Here is a 20,095-nt window from a genome sequence, read left to right as displayed (position 1 = left end):
ATTACTATCCTCCATTCCATTTCTGATTCCATCACGAATTTCTATACAAAAAAAAAGTGATGAAGATTATCACTCTGTAAGAAATATTTTTGAAGAATAATATAATATGTTTGAAAATTTTACTTGATGAAATTTTCAAAACTTTAAAACTCCTCACATTTTTAGTTTATTGAAGAAAAAATGAACTACAAAATAAATTGTAATAATAATGTTTAAAAAAAAAAATTTAATTAGAAATTTTTAAAACCCTATAATCTTCAATGTAAATTTATAACCCTAATAGTTGATATCTAAGAAGTTTGAATAATTTCAAATTTTACAATGGGAAAAAATGATAATTTGTTTGTAAAAATAAAGAAATCACAAAAATGATTGAAAATCTTGCAAGAAACACTATGAAAAATCTAGAGCTTTTTCATCAAACATTTTTTTTTAAAAATTGTTCTTGTGAGATTTTACTAAACAAGTTTTTCAAGAGAAATAAGATTTAATCATTTTTTTTTAATTTCAAATCCTACATGAAAAATAAAATTAAGTTGATTTTTTTTTAAAAAAAAAAAAAAGATCTAGTAGTGAATTTTGAAATATGAAATTGGAGAAATAGATGATAAATTGTTTGTAAAAATATAGAAAGCATAAAAATGATTGAAAATATTGCAAGAAACACTATGAAAAATCTAGAGCTTTTTCATCAAACATTTTTTTAAAAAATTGTTCTTGTGAGATTTTACTAAACAAGTTTTCAAGAGAAATAATATTTAGTAATTTTTTTTTAATTTCAAATCCTACATGACAAATAAAACTAAGTTGATTTTTTTTTAAAAAAAGCTCTAGTAGTGAAGTTAGAAATATGAAATTGGAGAAATAGATGATAATTTATTTGTAAAAATAAAGAAAGCACAAAAACGATTGAAAATCTTACAAGGAACACTATGAAAAATCTAGAGTTTTTTCATCAAACACTTTCAAAAAAATAAATTCTTGTGGGTTTTTACTAAACAAGTTTTTTAAGAGAAATAAGATTTACTCATCTATGTGAATTTCAAATCCTACATAACAAAAAAAAAAATGGAATTTTTTTGAAAAAAATAGAAAATCTACTAGTGATTTTTGAAAATGACTTAGAAATCTTACTTGAAAACACTTTAAAAAATTGGAGTTTCTTCAATAAACAAGTTTTTTAAGTTGAGTAAATTTTGTATAAAAAATATATATAATATATAAATTTTGAAATATACATAATTAATTAGCCAACTAATTGTAGTTGAGAAGATAGGAGTCATTAATGCATAAGGAATGAATCTGAAAATAATATGAAATTGTTACACCCAGATTTCGAGACCATAGATTGTGACCTCGAAAGCTGGACTCGTCAAGTGTGAGCTCGAGATGTCTAAAACGCATGTTCGTGGTCCAGATGTTAAATCCTCGAATCAAGATGGTAACCTCAAAGACATTTAACCTCGAAGTTCTTTCTAAGCTCAAAAGACATAGCATCGGGGTATATCCGTTGTCGGGTGTCTTCGGATCAAGTAGCCCGATGCTTTAAGAGTACAAGCTCGAAATGTAATAGCCTCGATGGCATCTACTTGCTTCGAGATGGTCTTGGAGTAAGGCGGCTAGTTCGTAACTTATCTATAAACCTTGACCGACATGATGCTGGTTGCTGACCTCGAAAGATTTAATGAGTCATCTGATGTAACACGCTTTGTACATTTAAAGACACTTATTGTTGTAACATCCCAACATTAAAGGGATATTAACTAGCCTGTTATTCACCCCTGGTCTTTAGGGGATGTTTCCTTGTATATATGAGTTACAGTATTTAATATCATTATTTTAATTAATAAGCAGAAGTACCTTCCTGAATTATGTGGGAATGAACTTTGAAAACTCTCTATAAATAGAGAGTTCATGAACATTTGTAAAGGACGGATCTTTTGAGATACTGAGAGAAATTCTGGGGAATTCATCCCTGAAGGATTTCCAGAAAACTCCAAGTCTTAATAAAATAGACTCGTGGACTAGGCAGAGTTAACTGCTGAACCACGTAAAATTCTTGTTGTTCTACCATCTTATTCATCTGCGCCATAGTTCCTATTGTTTAATTGCTCTACATTTTAAGTTGACGAAAAACGGCGTCAACAGAAATGAACAAAGAATGAAATGAATGGAGAAAGAATGAAGAAGGAATAGAAATATGGAATCTTGGAATGAATCTTAAATAATGATTTTTTTAATTAAATTAAAAGGTGACTGCCATGTCAGCAGATAGCTCATTACCAAGTTTGAAAAAGTCAAATATAGCATTAGTTAACATCTTTAAATATGGACCATTGGATCTTAATCCAATGACTATTAATTGACAACTCATCCATGGGGAAAAAACTCAACCATTAAGAGTGAACATATATATATAGGTTTTTTTATTTTTTTAATGTTAACTTTAACAGAATATTATTATATTTAACAGAATATTCTTATATTCAATGGTAGTTTGTAAAGATCATTTAAACTTAAATAAAATAAAATAAATAATTAAAAAAATTAAAATGGGATATTTTTTAGATATTTTGCAATGATAATTATTTAAAAGTAATAAATAATTAAACAAATTAAAATATGATACTTTTGAGATATTTTACAATGATAATTATTTAAAAATAATAAATAATTAAACAAATTAAAATAGTATATATTTTTTAAATATTTTACAATGATACTTATTTAAAAATAATAAAATCATAAGTTTTATAACTTAAATAAAATTTAATTAAACTTAAATTGACTTATTCGAATAATATCATATTAAACATATAATATAATCTACTGTCAATTAGCAACAAATTTTTTTTTTTTAAACTAGCAAGAAAGTTAAATTTAAAATCTACCTATAATATTTAATATTACATTAAACATAATAATATATAATCTCGTGTTATCACTCTCAAATTCAAAAACTAGAACAAACATAAACTTTTAAAAAAATATTATTTAATTAAAACATGATATTTATTTGAAATTTATACGAAATTAATATAAATTTAATAAAAAATTCTGTAAATAAAACTACAGAAACGTGAATTGCACGTTACTTGTATCTAGTATATATAAAAAGAATGTAGATAATGAAAATGATTGGTTTTAACAGTTTTTTATTTTTTTAATGTTAACTTTAACGGAATATTCTTATATTTAACAGTAGTTTGTAAACATAATTTAAACTTAAATAAAATAAAATAAAAAATTAAAAAAATTGAAATATGTTATTTTTTAGATATTTTACAATGATATTTATTTAGAAATAATAAATAATGAAATAAATTAAAATAGAATATTTTTGAGATATTTTACAATGATAATTATTTAAAAATAGTAAAATCATACATTTTATAACTTAAATAAAATTTAATTAAACTTAAACTCACGTATTATAATAATATCATATTAAACATATAATATAATATACTGTCAATTAGCAACAACTAGAACAAACATAAATTTAAACAAAAATAAATAAATTATTTAATTAAAATAGGATATTTATTTGAAATTTATACGATATTAATATAAATTTAATAAATATAATTAATAAATTCTATAAATAAAACTAAGAAAATGTACATTGTATGTTACTTATATCTAGTATATATATATGTTTGTGTGCGTGTGTATTTATATATTATCTTTTTATATTTTGTTATAATTATTATATTGAGAATTATTTTTAAATTTTGTATTAATTTATATTTTATTTTATTTTGGAATAATCTAAAATAAAGTATAATTATATTTTGATATTATGTATGGATACATATCATAAATATTAAAAGACATAAAAAAAATATAGAAGTTGGTGAATTGTGTAATGTAAAAGTTAGAGATAAAATAGATAATATATTGTTTTGATAATGTATTTTAAAAGATAGAGAATATCATCTGTTAGGAGTGCTATTAGATGAAGAAATTTGAATTTGTGACTTTATCTTTGAATTTAAGATCTCCAAGTTTGTGAGGATAGTTATAGTACTACTAGAACACTTCTCTTAGATTTAGTACCAAATTATTCCATAAATAAAATTTGATTTCTCATTTAAATATTAATTAACATAGGCTCTATATTTTTTTTTTTTATAAAAATTCACTTTAGTTATTACTTGCTATTTAAAAGTGTGATATTACACACTTTCTTTTTCTTTTTTGAATAATTTGCATTTTCATTCGCAGCAGCTCATGAGGAGATTGAGAAGCAAAATCATTCATAGATGGGGGAAGTTAAGACAAATAAAATTTTGTTTCTAATCCAAAAGTATTAAGCATGTGCATGAAGGTGTAGTCATCACTTGGGATAAAGTTGAATTATTTGCTTCTCAAGCTCATGATTTGATAATACTATTCTCATGTGATGCTAATATCAATTCATGTTTTTCATCTTGGTGGAGGCCTTGGTCATAAAAGTTAAGGTTGGGTTCAAATCACCCAAGTCTAATTTATGTATATTATATATATACACATGTATTTGTTTTTGAAGATGATGGTATTGATGCCACCATGGTGTTGCTGTGGCTTGGTTCTCTCTCGTAATAGGTTCCGTTATTACTTTTCCATGTGTGTTCTTAGTGGGTTATGTCAGATTAAAATTATAAATAGAACAGAACTAGACACGGCAGGTATTGGGGTAGCTTCCAGAAAACTTATGGAAAAATGCATGTGGTAAGTAGTGAAAGCTCTTACCTCACATTTGACTACTCAAAATATTTATGTTGAATATTTCATTAAAGTTAAAAAAGAATTAAAAGATTTACATTTTTAAATATACATAGTACATAGTAATTAGTGGACTTAGTCTTGTCTATTGACATGGTTTCGCTAGTTTTCTGGTTTTTCTTGGTTGAGTTATAGTTTTGATTTTCTTGGTCGACATTGACGTTGGATTGTGGTTCTTGGTGGTGTTTCGCTGCTGTGGGGTAACTTTTGTCGGGATATGGTGTCGTCTAGTACAAACATGGAGAATTTGGAGGCTAGATGGGATGATTTCCAGATTGACGATGGGAATGAACGTGGCTTGGCATTTGATGAAACAGTGGAAAATGAGGACGACTTTGACGCGAGGTGGTGCTTGGTCGGTAAGATACTTTACGATCGGTCTACTGACTACGATTCGTTCCGTAATGTCATGGCTTCTCTTTGGCGACCGGTGAAGGGGATGTTCGTCAAAGAACTCGAGACAAACAAGTATTTGTTCCAGTTCTTCCATGAGTTGGATATCAAGCGCGTTTTGGAGGGATCCCCATGGACTTTTAATCGTACTCCGATTATATTGGAGCGGCTGAGTTTAGGAGAAAATCCAAGGATGGTCATTCTGAATAAGCTGGAAATATGGGTGCAAGTTTACGATCTCAAACCGGGTTTTATGTCTGATCAGATTTTAAAAGCTTGTGGGGCGTATATGGGGAAATTTGTTGCATCATGTCCGAAGAACTACACTGGCATCTGGCGGGAATACATGAGGGTGAGAGTGAAGATTGATATAGAAAAGCCACTCAAAAGGAGGATGAAGATATTCACTTCGAAAACGGATTTTTTCTGGGCTACGTTCAAATATGAACGTCTCCCAACTTTCTGTTTTGTTTGCGGAGTCCTGGGACACTCTGAGAGCTTCTGTCATAAACTTTTCGATGAAGGAGATGAGAACATGTCGCGACCATATGGGATCTTCATGAGGGCTCCCGACCGCAGAGGACAACGAAATATAGGAGCAAGGTGGCTTCGGGATAATATGGCCAGGCCTCTAGAGTCGGCTCCGGAGGTGGTCCGTACGGCGGCAGAGAATCGTTAAGGGCGTGAGGGGGTTGCTATGGTGCCGCGGCATTCTCGGAGCTATGGAGGGGATCGTGGCATTGATGCAGGGGAAGATCGTGGGAATATTGGGCGAGAAATCAGTGGCTTTGATCGAGGAGGAAATCGAGGGGATTTGGGAGGAGAATATCATGCTGATCCTAGGGGTGAGGATTCGGTTTTAATGAGGGGGATTGGGGATACGTGTAATCCAAATAATGTTCTTCATTTATCATCATTTAATGTTGATGAGGTGGCGGCTGCAGGGGTCAAAGGTGGAGTTATTGGGATTGATATGGGTTTGACCGAAGAGTACCACTTCATGGACCCAAAACGTAAAAGAGTAGATGTTGTCATGGGCCATGTGGGCCAAAGAGACAAATTGGTGGTGGGCCATGAGATAGACCAATCATTTGAACAAGGGGATCACATGGTGTTGGCCCAAGGCAGTAAGGTGAGTTTGGGGCATATTGATGTAATGCATGTTGATGCTCCTCAAGAAGCCGGTGCAATTATGGGTGTAGGCCCAACTTATTTGGTGGGGCAACAGGGCGAGAAGGGTGACCTTGATCATGATGATGTGAGCTCTTCAAAAAACGTCTCTGGGGCGGGTGCCACGAGTTGGGCCCGCCAAGAATCATGAGTCTCCTTTGTTGGAATTGCCGTGGGCTTGGGAACCCACGGGTTGTTCAATTCCTAAAAGACATGGTGTGTCAAAAGCAACCCAAAGTTGTGTTCTTGTGTGAAACATTGTGTAAGAAAGAAAGAGTTGAATGGCTTAGAGTTTCTCTTGGCTTTGAGGGGTGTTTTGCGGTAGATTGTTTGGGTCACAGTGGGGGTGTTGCGATGCTATGGAAGCTCAAGGAGGAAGTACAGTTGCTAAGTTATGGGAATACTCATGTGGATATGGAGGTTCATTTGAGTGAACATCCCAAATTCCGTCTGACAGGTTTTTATGGGGAACCCAACCGCAATTTGAGGGAAGTATCTTGGAATAAACTTCGTCAACTTGCTAGCTTATCTTCGCTTCCTTGGTGTTTAATGGGAGATCTGAATAATGTCCTTTCTAATAAGGATAAGAAGGGGGCAGACAGTATCCTTCTTGGCTTATCAATGGTTTTCAGGAAGCTATATCTGACTGCAACTTGATTGATATGGATTTGGTTTGCCATCAGTTCACTTGGGAGAGAGGTCGTGGGACAGATAATTGGGTGGAGGTTCGATTAAATAGAGCACTGGTGTCTCATGGTTGGCTTTCTTTGTTTACTTCGGCGAAGCTTTATAATCTAGGGCCTTCTGCGTCTGACCATTCTCCATTATGGCTGAACCTAGATTATAGGAGGAGGACATGCTATCGTTACCGCTTTAGATTTGAGAATGCTTGGTCTAGAGATCCTGTGTGCAGACAGATAGTGCAAGATCGGTGGGGGGTGCCTCATTCAAATACCGTGCTTCAAAAGATTAAATGTTGTATCACTTCTCTGGCGGAATGGGGGCGGAATATAACAAGCAGATTTAAGTCCCGCATAGCTCGGTGCAAAGCTATTCTCAAACAGATCCAAGGTAGGCGTGATGCTGGTTCAGTTCAGAAGTACAAAGAGACTCAAGCGCTATTGTTCGAAGTACTCTCTCAACAGGAGATATTTTGGCGCCAGAGGTCAAAGCAACTATGGCTTCAGGCTGGGGATCTCAATACAAAATACTTTCACGCAGTGGCCAATAAAAGAAGAAGGAGAAATCGAATTATTTCTCTTAAGGATGACACGGGTACGCTTAGAGATTGGGAGAACGGGTTGGGTTCGGTGATGGTAGACTACTTCAAGCATCTCTTCTCAGCTTCTCATACTGACTAGTACCGTGTGATTGATTGTATATCGGTCTCAATTTCTGAGGAGGTGAATTTGGATCTTGTGGCTCCAGTTGAATCTGAGGAGGTAAAACATGCCCTATTTCAGATGCATCCAGATAAATCACCAGGACCAGATGGTTTCTCTCCAGGATTCTACCAAAAGTTCTGGGATATTGTAGGGGAGGATATAGTTCGCATGGTTCAAAACTTTGTCACCACAGGTGAGTTTCCTACTCACCTCTCAGAAACAAGTATTGTGCTTATACCTAAAAAGTCGGTCCCAGAGTCTATGGGAGATCTTAGACCGATTGCGCTTTGTAATGTGGTGTATAAGGTGGTTTCAAAAGTTTTGGCAAATAGATTGAAGCGAGTGCTCAACATGGTCATTTCAGAAACTCAGAGTGCGTTTGTACCTGGGCGGTTGATCACTGATAATATTATGGTTGCCTTTGAAGTAATGCACTATTTAAAGAGGAAAGGTTCATGAAAAGATGGCTTCATGGCACTAAAACTAGATATGAGCAAGGCCTATGACCGAATTGAATGGGGGTTTCTTGAAGCAGTAATGAAAAAGATGGGTTTTGGAGACTTTTGGGTTTCGTTGATCATGACATGTGTTCGCTCTGTCTCGTATAAGATCCCCATTGAGGGGCAGGAGTTGGGGCCTATTGTCCCATCTAGAGGACTGAGACAAGGAGACCCTTTATCGCCCTATCTCTTTATTCTATGTGCGGAGGGTTTTTCTGCGTTGATATCTAAATTTGTGCATGATGGTAGGCTCTCGGGGTGCAGAGTTGCGAGAGAGGCTCCTGTGATTTCTCACATGCTCTTCGCGGATGATAGTTACTTGTTCTGTAGAGCGACAATGGAGGTGGCAGTTCAGGTTAAGGAATTACTTCAGACTTATCAGGTGGCATCAGGACAACAAATCAATCTAGCTAAATCTTCTATGTTTTTTAGTACAAATACCAGAGTTGATTTTCGCCAAGCTATATGCATCGCTCTTACTATTCCTGAAGCAGGACCGTCGAGCATGTACTTGGGCCTTCCAAATACTCTTGGAAGAAATAAATCTGCTTTGTTGGGGTTTATTAAAGACAAAATGAGGAAGAAGATTGAGCAGTGGGAAGGGAGATTTTTGTCTAAGGCAGGGAAGGAGGTGTTGATTAAAACTGTGGCTCAAACGCTGCCTTCTTATGCTATGAATGTATTTTTGCTTCCATTGGGGTTATGCAACGATTTGGAGAAGCTCATGTGCCGTTATTGGTGGCACTCCTCCTCTAGTAATGGTAGAGGAATCCACTGGAAGAAATGGCATAATTTAACTGTTCATAAAGTTAAAGGGGGTATGAGTTTTAGAGATCTTCATGATTTTAATAGATCTCTTTTATGTAAGCAGGCTTGGAGGTTACTTAGCAACCCAAGCTCCTTGGTGGGTCGTATCTTTAAAGCTCGTTATTATCGAAATGGGTGCTTTTTAAGTGCAGATCTTGGTTCTAATCCAAGTTATATATGGAGGAGTATATGGGAAATGAAGCCTTTAGTCAAAATTGGTGCCAGATGTAGAGTGGGTAATGGTGAGACCATTTCTATTAGCTCAGACCCTTGGCTTCAGGATAAGGTTAACCCCTGGATCACTACAACTCATCCTGCTTTATTTGGGACAAAAGTCTCCACCTTGATGCATGCCGATAGACTTGAATGGGATGAGGATGTGATAAACGACCTTTTCAATTCTAGAGACGCCGATTGCATTATGAGCATTCCTCTGTGCTCTAATCGGCCTATTGACAATTGGTATTGGTCGATGGAATCATCTGGGTTTTTTTCTGTGAAAAGTTGTTATAAGGCGCTTCAAGTTCTTAAGCATGGAGAGGCTTCAGATATGGAAAGAGTATTTTGGCTGGGTCTGTGGAAAGTGAAGGTACCCCCCAAGGTTAAGGATCTCGTATGGAGGGCTTCTTCTGGCTGTCTACCTACAAAAACCCAACTCCACTTTAGACATGTGGATGTGAGTACAATCTGCCCTTTGTGCGAGTTGGATAGGGAGACTATCTCTCATTGTTTGGTGACTTGTAGTCAAGTGTGGCCTTGCTGGGTTCGTTTGGGGCTCAACCTTCTGGCTCCAGGCGCTGAATCCTTTGGCAGTTGGTTAATGCAGGCTCTAGTTCGGCTAGATGAAGATCAGAAGGCTAAAGTCTTTATGTTGCTTTGGGCTGTGTGGAAGAGGCGCAACGATTGGGTATGGCAGAATAAAAGGGGCTCGTGTTATGGTAGTTTACATCTGGCTGAACATTCGTTGACATCATGGAAGAAGGCTCAAGACCGTGACATTGCTCCCCTGCCTCATTTCTTGTTGCCTGAAGATGGGCGTGAAAAATGGAGCAAACCTCCGCTGGGATCCCTAAAGATAAATGTTGATGCAACAAATTTCATTGAGGCCTCGAAGTACAGCTTTGCTGGAATTATCAGAGACCACAATGGAGTCCTTTTGGAAGCTTTCTCTGTTTGCAGATCTGGTTATGTGGCTCCGAAGTTGGGAGAGGCGTTGGGTGTGCGCGAGGCTTTGAGCTGGCTAAAGGGAAGGAATTGGATGCAGGCGGTGATTGAAACTGACAGTGTTCTTGTAGTTCAAGCCTTGAGAAGCAACATTACCATGAATTCATATTTTGGGTGTGCTATAGAAGATTGTAAAGTCCTGTGGAAGGACCTCAGTTCTGTTTCAATTTTGTTTGTGAAATTTTGTTTGTGAAATGCTCTGCTAATGGGGCAGCCCATGCTTTGGCAAAGGAGTCTTCCTTTGTGGTTGAGCGTAGTTTGATTAAGGAGACTATCTCCTCTTTTGTGTTGGATGTAATTTTACAAGATTGTTGCTAATAAAGTCCACACTTTTAAAAGAAATTATAAATAGAATTGCAAATTATTATAATGTTCTGAACTAGAATGTATACATCACCTAACATGAAATGATATTAAAAAAAAAAACATATATTAAACCACACCGCGTTTCACTTTACAATTATTAACGATAATTGATCCTAGCTAAGATTATCTTTACAGCTCTCACCAACTTTTGTTTTTGGTTTGTTAAAACTCGGCTATTGCTAAGCCCAAGTGATAATTATTTGATATAAAAAACTATGCAAGTGGCCCCTGATCTATATTCAAATTACATAATGACTATATTAACCCTTAAAATCTCCCTCTCATTTAGGAATCAATCCGAACTCCCGACTGAAAACAGGAGGGCATTACGGTAAACTACACAGATTTATTCCGGCGCCACTGTTATGATTCTTTGTCTCCGCCATTCTTACTGAGACAGAGCTCACCATCCATGGACTCTGCGGTCGCTCTCCGCCAACCATCCCCAACCTCATCTTTCAAACACTTCCAAACCCGAAAATTCCTTAAATCCCAATTGCTGAAAGTTCAAACCTCGCCGCGTTTCTTCGAGCCTCTGAAGCCGAAACCACGATGTTTACCCATAAACGTTTCGAGGCGGAGTTCTCTGCTCAGAATTCGACTGCACCACGGCTCGAGTGATGAGGATGGCGAGTCCCCGCTTAACCGCCCGGTCAAGGTTTCTTCAAACGACGCTCATTTCGGTGCGTTTTCGGAGGAGAACGAGCTTCAGGCGCCGAGTTTCGCTGAGTTCATCACCTCGGAGAGGGTTAAAGTTGCGGCGATGCTTGCCTTGGCCTTAGCCCTGTGTAACGCTGACCGGGTTGTGATGTCAGTGGCGATTGTACCTTTGTCGCTTTCCCATGGCTGGACCAAATCGTTTGCTGGTATTGTTCAGGTGGGCTTGGCTACTAAACTCTCGTATTCGTTAATTTTTCACTTAATGGGATATTAGTTTTGGTTAAGAAATAGAAGTCACCGAATGAACAATCCGATATGTAATTTAGGGAAGAAAAAAAAATTACATATAGAATGAAGTAAATTGGGTTGTTTGTTGAACCTTTGAAGGTTAAAATGTCTACTCTCTGACTCTGAGTCATGGACTTCTATTAAGTAAGTTAAGTAAGCATTTTTGTTAATTGGTTTTTGGAAAGTATAGTTTTAGCAAATGTTTCTGTAGAGTGTGCTTGTTAAAGTTACTTGAACTCGTGTGAAAATCTCATGACAGTCATCTTTCCTATGGGGGTACTTAGTATCTCCAATAGCTGGAGGGACTCTTGTGGATTATTATGGTGGCAAGATAGTCATGGCGTGGGGAGTAGCTTTGTGGTCTCTGGCTACCTTTTTTACACCTTGGGCTGCTGAAACTTCCCTATGGGCTCTCCTTGCTATGAGAGCTATGGTTGGTGTGGCAGAAGGAGTGGCTCTTCCTTGCATGAACAACATGGTAGCAAGGTACTGATGATTATTTGGTTATAATGAAAACGTGAGATCGAACCTGAAAGGCTGGTTATATTTGCTAAAAGTACTTGAAGCTAAAATGTTCGACTTTTTCTTTCAGGTGGTTTCCTCCAACCGAAAGGGCAAGGGCTGTTGGAATTGCAATGGCTGGATTTCAGCTTGGAAGTGCTATTGGACTCACACTTTCTCCAATCCTCATGTCAAAGAGTGGTATCTTTGGACCATTTGTGATTTTTGGTTTATCTGGATTTCTTTGGGTATTGGTATGGTTGTCTGCAACATCTAGTACTCCTGACCGAAATAATCAGATATCCAAGTATGAATTGGACTACATAATGAATAAGAGGCAAAAATCATTTCTGGTGGACAATAAACCTATAGCCAAAGTGATACCTCCATTCAGGGGCTTACTTTCTAAACTGCCTACATGGTCCCTAATCGTTGCAAATTCCATGCACAGCTGGGTATGGCATACACTTCTTCAACTAGCTTTTCTCTTAGCAACACGATTCTAATTGCTAACTCTGCGCTTAAACCTTTGTCTAACAGGGTGAAATTATTTATTTGAATGCAAAAATGCTACCGAAGTGTTTTTACTTGCTTTCATGGACGTGCTAGACCTTTATATGGAAACTTGATGTTTTTTATTTACGAAAACTTACTATTCTTCTCAAATATTGCAGGGTTTCTTCGTTATTCTTTCCTGGATGCCCGTTTACTTTAACTTTGTGAGAACTGATACTTATCTTTATTTTGTGGCAATTGTTAGTGGTATCTACTATCTAGAAGTATTTTGAAACTCAAGCAATGTACTTCATACTACAGGTGTTTCATGTTGACCTCAGACATGCAGCTTGGTTTAGTGCTGTTCCATGGAGTGTGATGGCAGTCATGGGATATCTTGCTGGTTTGTGGTCCGACATGTTGATACGTAGTGGTACATCTATCACTTTAACACGCAAGATCATGCAGGTATGGAGTTCCTGATCATTAATAGCCATTTTTAGTGCAATGACCACCTTTTATAGTTTTAATCAATCATGCGTTTCTTTGTTTCTTTGGTTTTTGACAAGGCAATTAGTTTTTACCGTACTACAACCTTTAAATAAGACTTGGTTATCTAGAAATCTGAAGATATTTACAAGTATAATTTTATACAATTACCGAAAGGAGTTTTGTTTGAGTTCATTTTTGGAAAGTTATACAGTACTGCGTGGTTATCTTCCAAAGAAAGAAAATCTTATTATAGAATTAATTGTGGTTCTTTTATCTAAGGGGCCAAAAAATAGAAATACCTAAGGGCGTGTTTGGAAGTAATTACTAGGCCGTGTATTTACTAGGGTAGTAATTACATATCCTAGTAATTATATTATTATTTAAAATACAAGGTGTGTTTGGATGTCAAGTGGTAATTACTTATGAATTCTTAATGTCTTGTTTGACAAAATAGTTAGTAATTACATAATAAAATAATATTATGTAATAAATACTATTTAAAATTGATAGTATTTAAGTAATTATACGGTGTAATTACACAAAATTCTCATGGGGCTATGATAATTGGAGAGTGTAATTGAGACCCCTCAGTTTCCTTACATAGTTACTGTGTAATTACATGGTCAGACAAACACGCCAATTCGAGTAATTATTCCGAATTACACTTAATTCCAATTACGAGATGGCTAAGAGATTTTTTTTAATCTTTTTCTTTTGGTTTATCAAAAAACAATTAAGGAAAAACTTGAGAATTAAGCACTAGCAAGCACACTACCATATCTTTTTTGGTCATTAGAATATTTAGCATCATGCATAGAGTGATCAAAAGCTCAATCTTTGCTTTCTCTGCAGTCAATTGGTTTTTTTGGTCCGGGCATTGCTCTTGTGGGTTTAACTACAGCAAAAAGTCCAGCATTTGCATCTGCTTGGCTCACATTAGCTGTTGGATTGAAATCTTTTAGTCATTCAGGATTTCTTGTGAATCTCCAGGTTTGGCTGAATAACTTTAAATTTGATTTGTTTGAATTAATTTTTCTTTGTCTGACCATTTTGTTGTTTGTTTCTGTTTCCAGGAGATCGCTCCACAATACTCTGGTGTTTTGCATGGTATTATTCCTATTCATTACAACATAGTCATGCGATGCTGTAAATTAATAATTTTATTTTTATAGCCTCGTTCGCGATAACATTTGAACAACATAGTTTTGCATTATTATTTCTATGCAATAATTGTGTGGGATAGCAATAAGTGCAAGTATACATAACAGCAATATACCTTTTCTTGATTTTAATATCCAACCTTGATGACAAACTAAAGTTTTTAACATTCAACAACCTTTTCTTTTTCCCCTTAGGACTGTCAAATACTGCTGGAACATTTGCAGCAATCGTGGGAACAGTTGGGGCTGGTTTCTTTGTAGAATTAGTGGGTTCTTTCCAAGGATTTCTCTTGCTTACATCACTCTTGTATTTTCTCTCTGCCATTTTCTACAACTTCTTTTCTACTGGAGAGAGGGTAAATTTTGATGAACCTGGTAAGTATCATCTCTTCTTTTGTTCATCTTTTCATTGCTGCTTCTTTTTCTGTGGATTATGAGCCTGCTACGTTGCTGTTCTGAACTATTGTCGTGACATATAAAGCATGAAGTAGTAGTATTACCAACACTAAACCCATAGTGTTAGTTTTCTGAACCTATGCTGATTAGAATTAAGAGTGTACATGCTCAGATAATTAAATAATTTACTGTACCTATCTAGTATTCACCCTTGTGTTTCCCTAATGAACAACAATCAAATTTTTTGCTTGACAGTGTTATAAAAGAAATATAAAGACAACTACTGGTCACCTACCATCTGAAGATGACCATACGTGTCTGGTGTATTAGTGGACCAGAGCTGAGGTACAAGTACATAATGCTTGAAGAAGGAACTTTCGTCCATATCATTTCATTCAATGCGCCTTTCTCATTTTCTGTGAACTCAAATGTACATAGGATCTTTCTAATGCCTCTGAAGCCTCATTATGCACATCAATGATTTGCATGTCAATTGTAGTTGGAAATTTTGAGTATAAAATTTTGTTAATATAATAAATAATGTGTTGTAACTAAAGAGGTATGTATGTGAGGGATTCCTTGTTCAATCGTTTTCTTTTTGTTTGCTTGCTTTGTGTCTATATGCTAAGCAAAAAATGTGAGGTATCGACAGTTTTGGCCGGTCATTTGTAGAAATATAATAGTGGAGCTGGCTTAAAAAGTCTTGTTCTCTCATCAGTTTTATGGGATGCTTTTTTTTACAGAATCAAATATTTGTCTTCTGCGAAACAGAGAGTAGAGTAAAACAAGAGAGTTTATTGTTTTTTGGTTTTCTAGAAGTGTCAAAGAGGCTCCATATGGAAGCCAAGCCAAAAGAGGGTCCCCATGTACCTCACTGCAATCACCAAATTTGAACACAACCTTCCATTATTAAAAATGGGCAAAGAAAGAAAAAGGAGGAAGAGAAGACCCTTTAACTCATATCAATTTTGAAACTGAAAAGTGACAAGTTTTCAACAATGCTTTGGCTTTTTGGGCAGAACTGGATAGTGGATACCTCACTAATTTTACACATGAACACCCTATGAAGAATATATTTTACAATAATTGAGTATTATTATTTTATAATTTCAATTTTTTTATTGACCCTTCGTTTAGGGGAAGACATTATTCTCTATTCCTAGTCAAATCAGCGAACACCCATTTTCCACATCTTTGTCACCATGACCAGGCCCATTAATACTCCTTTGGCTGGGGGTCTTGGCTCGTGATTTTAAAGAATTCTTGTTAATTATTAAAATATCTAGTACTATTAATTAATTTGAATAGAGTGAATTAATAACACCATCCACATGCCAACTAAGTATTATTCCTACAAAACATATATTATTGGAGTTATTCAATATTTATATATAGCTAAACCAGTTGTATAAACTGTTAATAACGTGATAATAGTATAATCAAACATTGACTAAAACATCAAAATACATGTCAGTGACTACAGAAACTGGTCAAATTCTCCTGAGAAGTCCCTATTATCAGTATCTTCAAAACTGGGCTTGGGCTGTCAATGTGATGACTTAACGTGCAGTTGAACAGAGGCCCACTGCTGTTGCCGCACCAAATGGATTATTAAACTATTTTTTAACATCGACTTTTCTGTCTGACCAACTTGAATAAATTTTTTTTGTCAAAAAAAAAAAAATACCGTTGATACCAATGGCTATGGAATTCAATGCGAGTGAAAGCGAGCACGACTCTACTTGCTTGAACTGGTCCTACAATCCTTTATTAAAAATGTAATAATGATTGAACTCTGCAACTAATAAAAAGTATTTTCCTCTAAAAGATAACATTCTAAGGATCATTCAAAAACCTCATTTGAGTCAAGAGTCCTGGCCACCATAAACGAAAAGCTCAGCCTGCAAATGAAGAAAAGTCCAATTCCCTATAGTCCTCAATCAAACCAAAATTACCAATTCTCCAAATCCAGACATGGGGATGACAGGAATGATTCTAAGAAGAAGAGCCGAAGTTCTCAATCTGCCCTCAGTTATTTCAGGGCTGCAGCTAAGAAATTTGCTGGAATTATCACATTGGCTTTTCTCTTCAAACAAAACAAGGCCAAATTGAAAGTCACTAACAATGGCCAAATCAGAGGAGTTTCCAGTAAGTTACTCTTCATTTTGTTCCCAATTTTAAAGGGTTCTTCATATTTTCCAATAATTGAGAGAGTTTTTGCAGTACATGGTTGGATCTTGTTAATCAATTTATGTAACAAAACTATTACATTTGTTTCAAGGTTCTAGCTTTGATTGAATTAGTTTATTTCAAAGGGAAAAAAAACTTTTCTTATGGTGCAGCAGGAAGGATCTGCAGAGTAATTAAATTTTCCTATTATTGTGTTTTGCAGCTCCTAGTGATGTTTCATCAGGAAGCTATAGCAGAAATTCATCATCAAAATTTAGGTTATCTGAGTCCTATGGCTCTAATGGTGGCGCGGCGAGTGGAAAGATTGGGACACCGAATTTCACTTTTGAAGAGATTAATAAGGCAACCCAGAAATTCTCTCTGGCAAATAAACTTGGTGAGGGTGGATTTGGAGCAGTGTACAAGGGGAAGCTTCAAGATGGTACATTAGTAGCTGTAAAGCGTGCTAAGAAGGTAGATTTTGTTAGCAATCACTTGAATTTTTTCTCGTACTTTGTACACTTCTTTAATCATGGTTAGAAGCTTATAGGGATAAAGATCATTTGCTCATCAGTAATTATTGATGACTTGCTTCAATCTGTGACTCTGGCAGAAATCATATGACAGGGTGATATCCTCAGAATTCAGTAATGAAATTTTAACCCTTTCTACTATTGAGCATCTGAATTTGGTGAGGCTATATGGATATTTGGAGCATGAAGATGAGAGGATCATTGTGGTTGAATATGTTGGCAATGGGACACTTAGGGAACATTTAGATGGTAAGTCTATAAATATATATATATATGTATATGTATGTATGTATGTACAAACTTCATAAACCAATCCGCAAATGTAGCTGTTTTGGGAGCTTTTAGGATGGTTTAGATGGACATGAGTGAGAACCATTCTTCATGCTGTATTTGTTTTCTTTGATTTCTAGTTTGTATGGTTAAATAGTCCAAAGGTCATCAGACAAATAAAAACTTTGTTATATATTAACCATTGCACTTGACATTTTGATAAGAACAAATCTTGTTCAAAATGAAGGTCAACGTGGGGAAGGACTAGAAATGGCAGAGCGTCTAGATATTGCAACTGATGTAGCTCACGCAGTTACCTATCTCCACATGTACACAGGTAAGCCAACCAGTTCCAATCTAAACTTGATGCAGCTTGTTATTGCTTCTCATTGAAATATCAAATAGAAATGTAAAAATAAACATTAATATATATTAGTTTAGTGAAGAAACAACACTCCCCATGGCATCTTTTTGTTTATATATATGTGTATATATATACATATTAAATATCTGAAGTCTTGACATATTATTTTGGCAGATCCTCCAATAATCCACAGAGACATAAAAGCATCAAACATTCTCATCACAGAGAAGCTAAGAGCAAAAGTGGCTGATTTTGGGTTTGCACGGCGAACTGCAGAACAAGAAAATGACGCAACTCACATTTCAACCCAAGTTAAAGGCACAGCAGGCTATTTGGATCCTGAGTACCTTAGAACCTATCAACTGACGGATAAGAGTGATGTTTACTCCTTTGGAGTACTGCTTGTGGAACTGATGACAGGGAGACATCCCATTGAAACAAAAAAACCCGATAGTGAGAGATTAACAATAAGATGGGTAAGTATATATTCTAAGACTAAGTTATCAATCAAACATTATCATCTGAAGTTAGCCTTGCATAATACTACGTGAGCCTTAGCTGTCAAAGTACTGTAAATCAATCTTAGTTTGATTTTGTTTATCTACTTAAGAGATCATGTGAAAACTTGTGAACTCAGCTTCAGTAAGTTTCTGGTAGAGATGTTATAACATGAAGCTTAACCTTTACTAATATTAAAAACTGTTGTCATATGACTAGTGGTTTTCAACGAATCCGTTCAGTACTGATTTTTTCTTAGGTAGATAACATTTCTTCAAGTTAGAAAACTACTCTTATTCTATTTGGCTCAGTTTCATATCTATTAAGAATTACAAATATATATTTATATATAGATATATATATTAACCTAAGCCACCTACCTACCCAGATTACCCATGAGCGGTATTTATGGAAGTGATGAATATTATCACAACTGAATTTTTATATAAGCAAATACTCTATACATTTGTAACTTGCTATACTATATATGAAGCTTAAGATATATTATACAGTTTTCTTATTGCCTTATACCATAAAGTTGAAGACATTCATCACATGAAGCCAAGTGGTTAATTAGATGACTTGTTATATTTTCTTCTTCAGATGGTCTGTGGGCCTAACCATATTAGATACAGATAATATATATCATAAAAAATGGAACAAGATTCAATTGCATAGAAAGGACCCAGTGATATATCTCTTAAGACAATCATGCAGATTAATGTAATAAACAATGAGCATAGAACTGCAAACTTAGTTGATATTATTCAAAAAAAAAAAAACTATCTTTTATCATACAAGTATTCACAAGTGATTATAATACACATTCATATTCAATTTTGCAGGCATTGCAGAAGTTGAAACATGGAGAACCAGTACTTGTCATGGACCCAAGACTCAGGAGAAATCCAGCATCAAACATGGCATTACAGAAAGTACTCAAATTAGCTCAGCAATGCGTAGCTCCTTTGAGAAATTCAAGACCTTCCATGAAAAAATGTGCTGAGGTTTTATGGGAAATCAGAAAAGAGTTCAGAGAAAAAGCCTTCCCATCTCATACTCCTACTCACCATTCATCCAATTTTCCTCAGGGAGATGCAAGGTTCACAAGACATATAACATTTGGGATTGAAGATGATAATTATAAATTTATCTCAGCATAATATATTTATTATATTAGCAAAAGATAAAAGAGTGAAATATACATAAATCTATATTTTTGGGAGTGGGGATTTGTTCATACATACATAACATTTATTTTTTGTTTATACACATCTTTATTGTAAATTCTTTTAGTCGCAATATCAAGTTCTGAAAAGGGTGTAATTCATTTCGTGACAGTTACTTTGTATCTTGAAAATCAGTAAATGAATGGCTATTACTTGGTTGGATAGTAATCAAGATATGATATCCACCATTTAATACAAGTGGATAACTTTGTTAGAACTTAGATGGATTTCGTAATTGTTGAATAAGAAAAAAATATATACATAAATTAATTAATTTTTTTCTGTAAAACTACGAAACATAAGAAAAAAAATTATTTATATAGGAAAAAATAATAGTCAGTCAAAAGGGGAGAAAAATAAGGAAATATTTTTTCCACTTTCTACTTACCCACTTTTCCTCACTTTCACATTAAAGTGGTTGAAAATAA

General features: G+C 35.0%; 3 protein-coding genes across 3 annotated transcripts; all 3 read left to right on the top strand.

Annotated features, from left to right (window-relative positions):
- Positions 1-5,005: 5,005 nt before the first annotated feature.
- LOC133791610 (uncharacterized protein At4g02000-like) lies at positions 5,006-5,839 on the top strand. Its single transcript, XM_062229531.1, has one exon. It carries the CDS (start codon positions 5,006-5,008, stop codon positions 5,837-5,839), a length of 834 nt encoding a protein of 277 aa, XP_062085515.1.
- Positions 5,840-10,832: 4,993 nt separating this feature from the next.
- Positions 10,833-15,327, top strand: LOC133791208 (probable anion transporter 4, chloroplastic). The gene is made up of 9 exons (XM_062229133.1): positions 10,833-11,489; positions 11,820-12,046; positions 12,153-12,516; positions 12,736-12,780; positions 12,878-13,024; positions 13,901-14,038; positions 14,122-14,155; positions 14,404-14,583; positions 14,860-15,327. The coding sequence occupies exons 1-9, from the start codon at positions 11,025-11,027 to the stop codon at positions 14,865-14,867; spliced, it is 1,608 nt and encodes a 535-aa protein (XP_062085117.1). The 5' UTR covers positions 10,833-11,024; the 3' UTR covers positions 14,868-15,327.
- Positions 15,328-16,291: 964 nt separating this feature from the next.
- LOC133791207 (calmodulin-binding receptor-like cytoplasmic kinase 2) lies at positions 16,292-19,835 on the top strand. Its single transcript, XM_062229132.1, has 6 exons — positions 16,292-16,752; positions 16,997-17,247; positions 17,387-17,555; positions 17,824-17,913; positions 18,115-18,416; positions 19,284-19,835. Exons 1-6 carry the CDS (start codon positions 16,512-16,514, stop codon positions 19,599-19,601), a joined length of 1,371 nt encoding a protein of 456 aa, XP_062085116.1. The 5' UTR covers positions 16,292-16,511; the 3' UTR covers positions 19,602-19,835.
- Positions 19,836-20,095: the final 260 nt, after the last annotated feature.

This window comes from Humulus lupulus, chromosome 7, assembly GCF_963169125.1.
Source record: "Humulus lupulus chromosome 7, drHumLupu1.1, whole genome shotgun sequence".
NCBI lineage: Eukaryota > Viridiplantae > Streptophyta > Magnoliopsida > Rosales > Cannabaceae > Humulus > Humulus lupulus.
Note: the sequence above shows the minus strand (reverse complement) of the source record. Positions and strands in the feature narration are given on the sequence as shown.

Coding starts and splice junctions, on each gene's coding strand:
- LOC133791610 (XM_062229531.1), top strand. CDS start 5,006: ATGGAGAATTTGGAGGCTAGATGGGATGATTTCCAGATTGACGATGGG.
- LOC133791208 (XM_062229133.1), top strand. CDS start 11,025: ATGGACTCTGCGGTCGCTCTCCGCCAACCATCCCCAACCTCATCTTTC. Junction 11,490..11,819: donor CGTTTGCTGGTATTGTTCAG/GTGGGCTTGGCT, acceptor ATCTCATGACAG/TCATCTTTCCTATGGGGGTA. Junction 12,781..12,877: donor TGCCCGTTTACTTTAACTTT/GTGAGAACTGAT, acceptor TTCATACTACAG/GTGTTTCATGTTGACCTCAG.
- LOC133791207 (XM_062229132.1), top strand. CDS start 16,512: ATGAAGAAAAGTCCAATTCCCTATAGTCCTCAATCAAACCAAAATTAC. Junction 16,753..16,996: donor CCAAATCAGAGGAGTTTCCA/GTAAGTTACTCT, acceptor TGTGTTTTGCAG/CTCCTAGTGATGTTTCATCA. Junction 17,556..17,823: donor ACTTAGGGAACATTTAGATG/GTAAGTCTATAA, acceptor TTCAAAATGAAG/GTCAACGTGGGGAAGGACTA.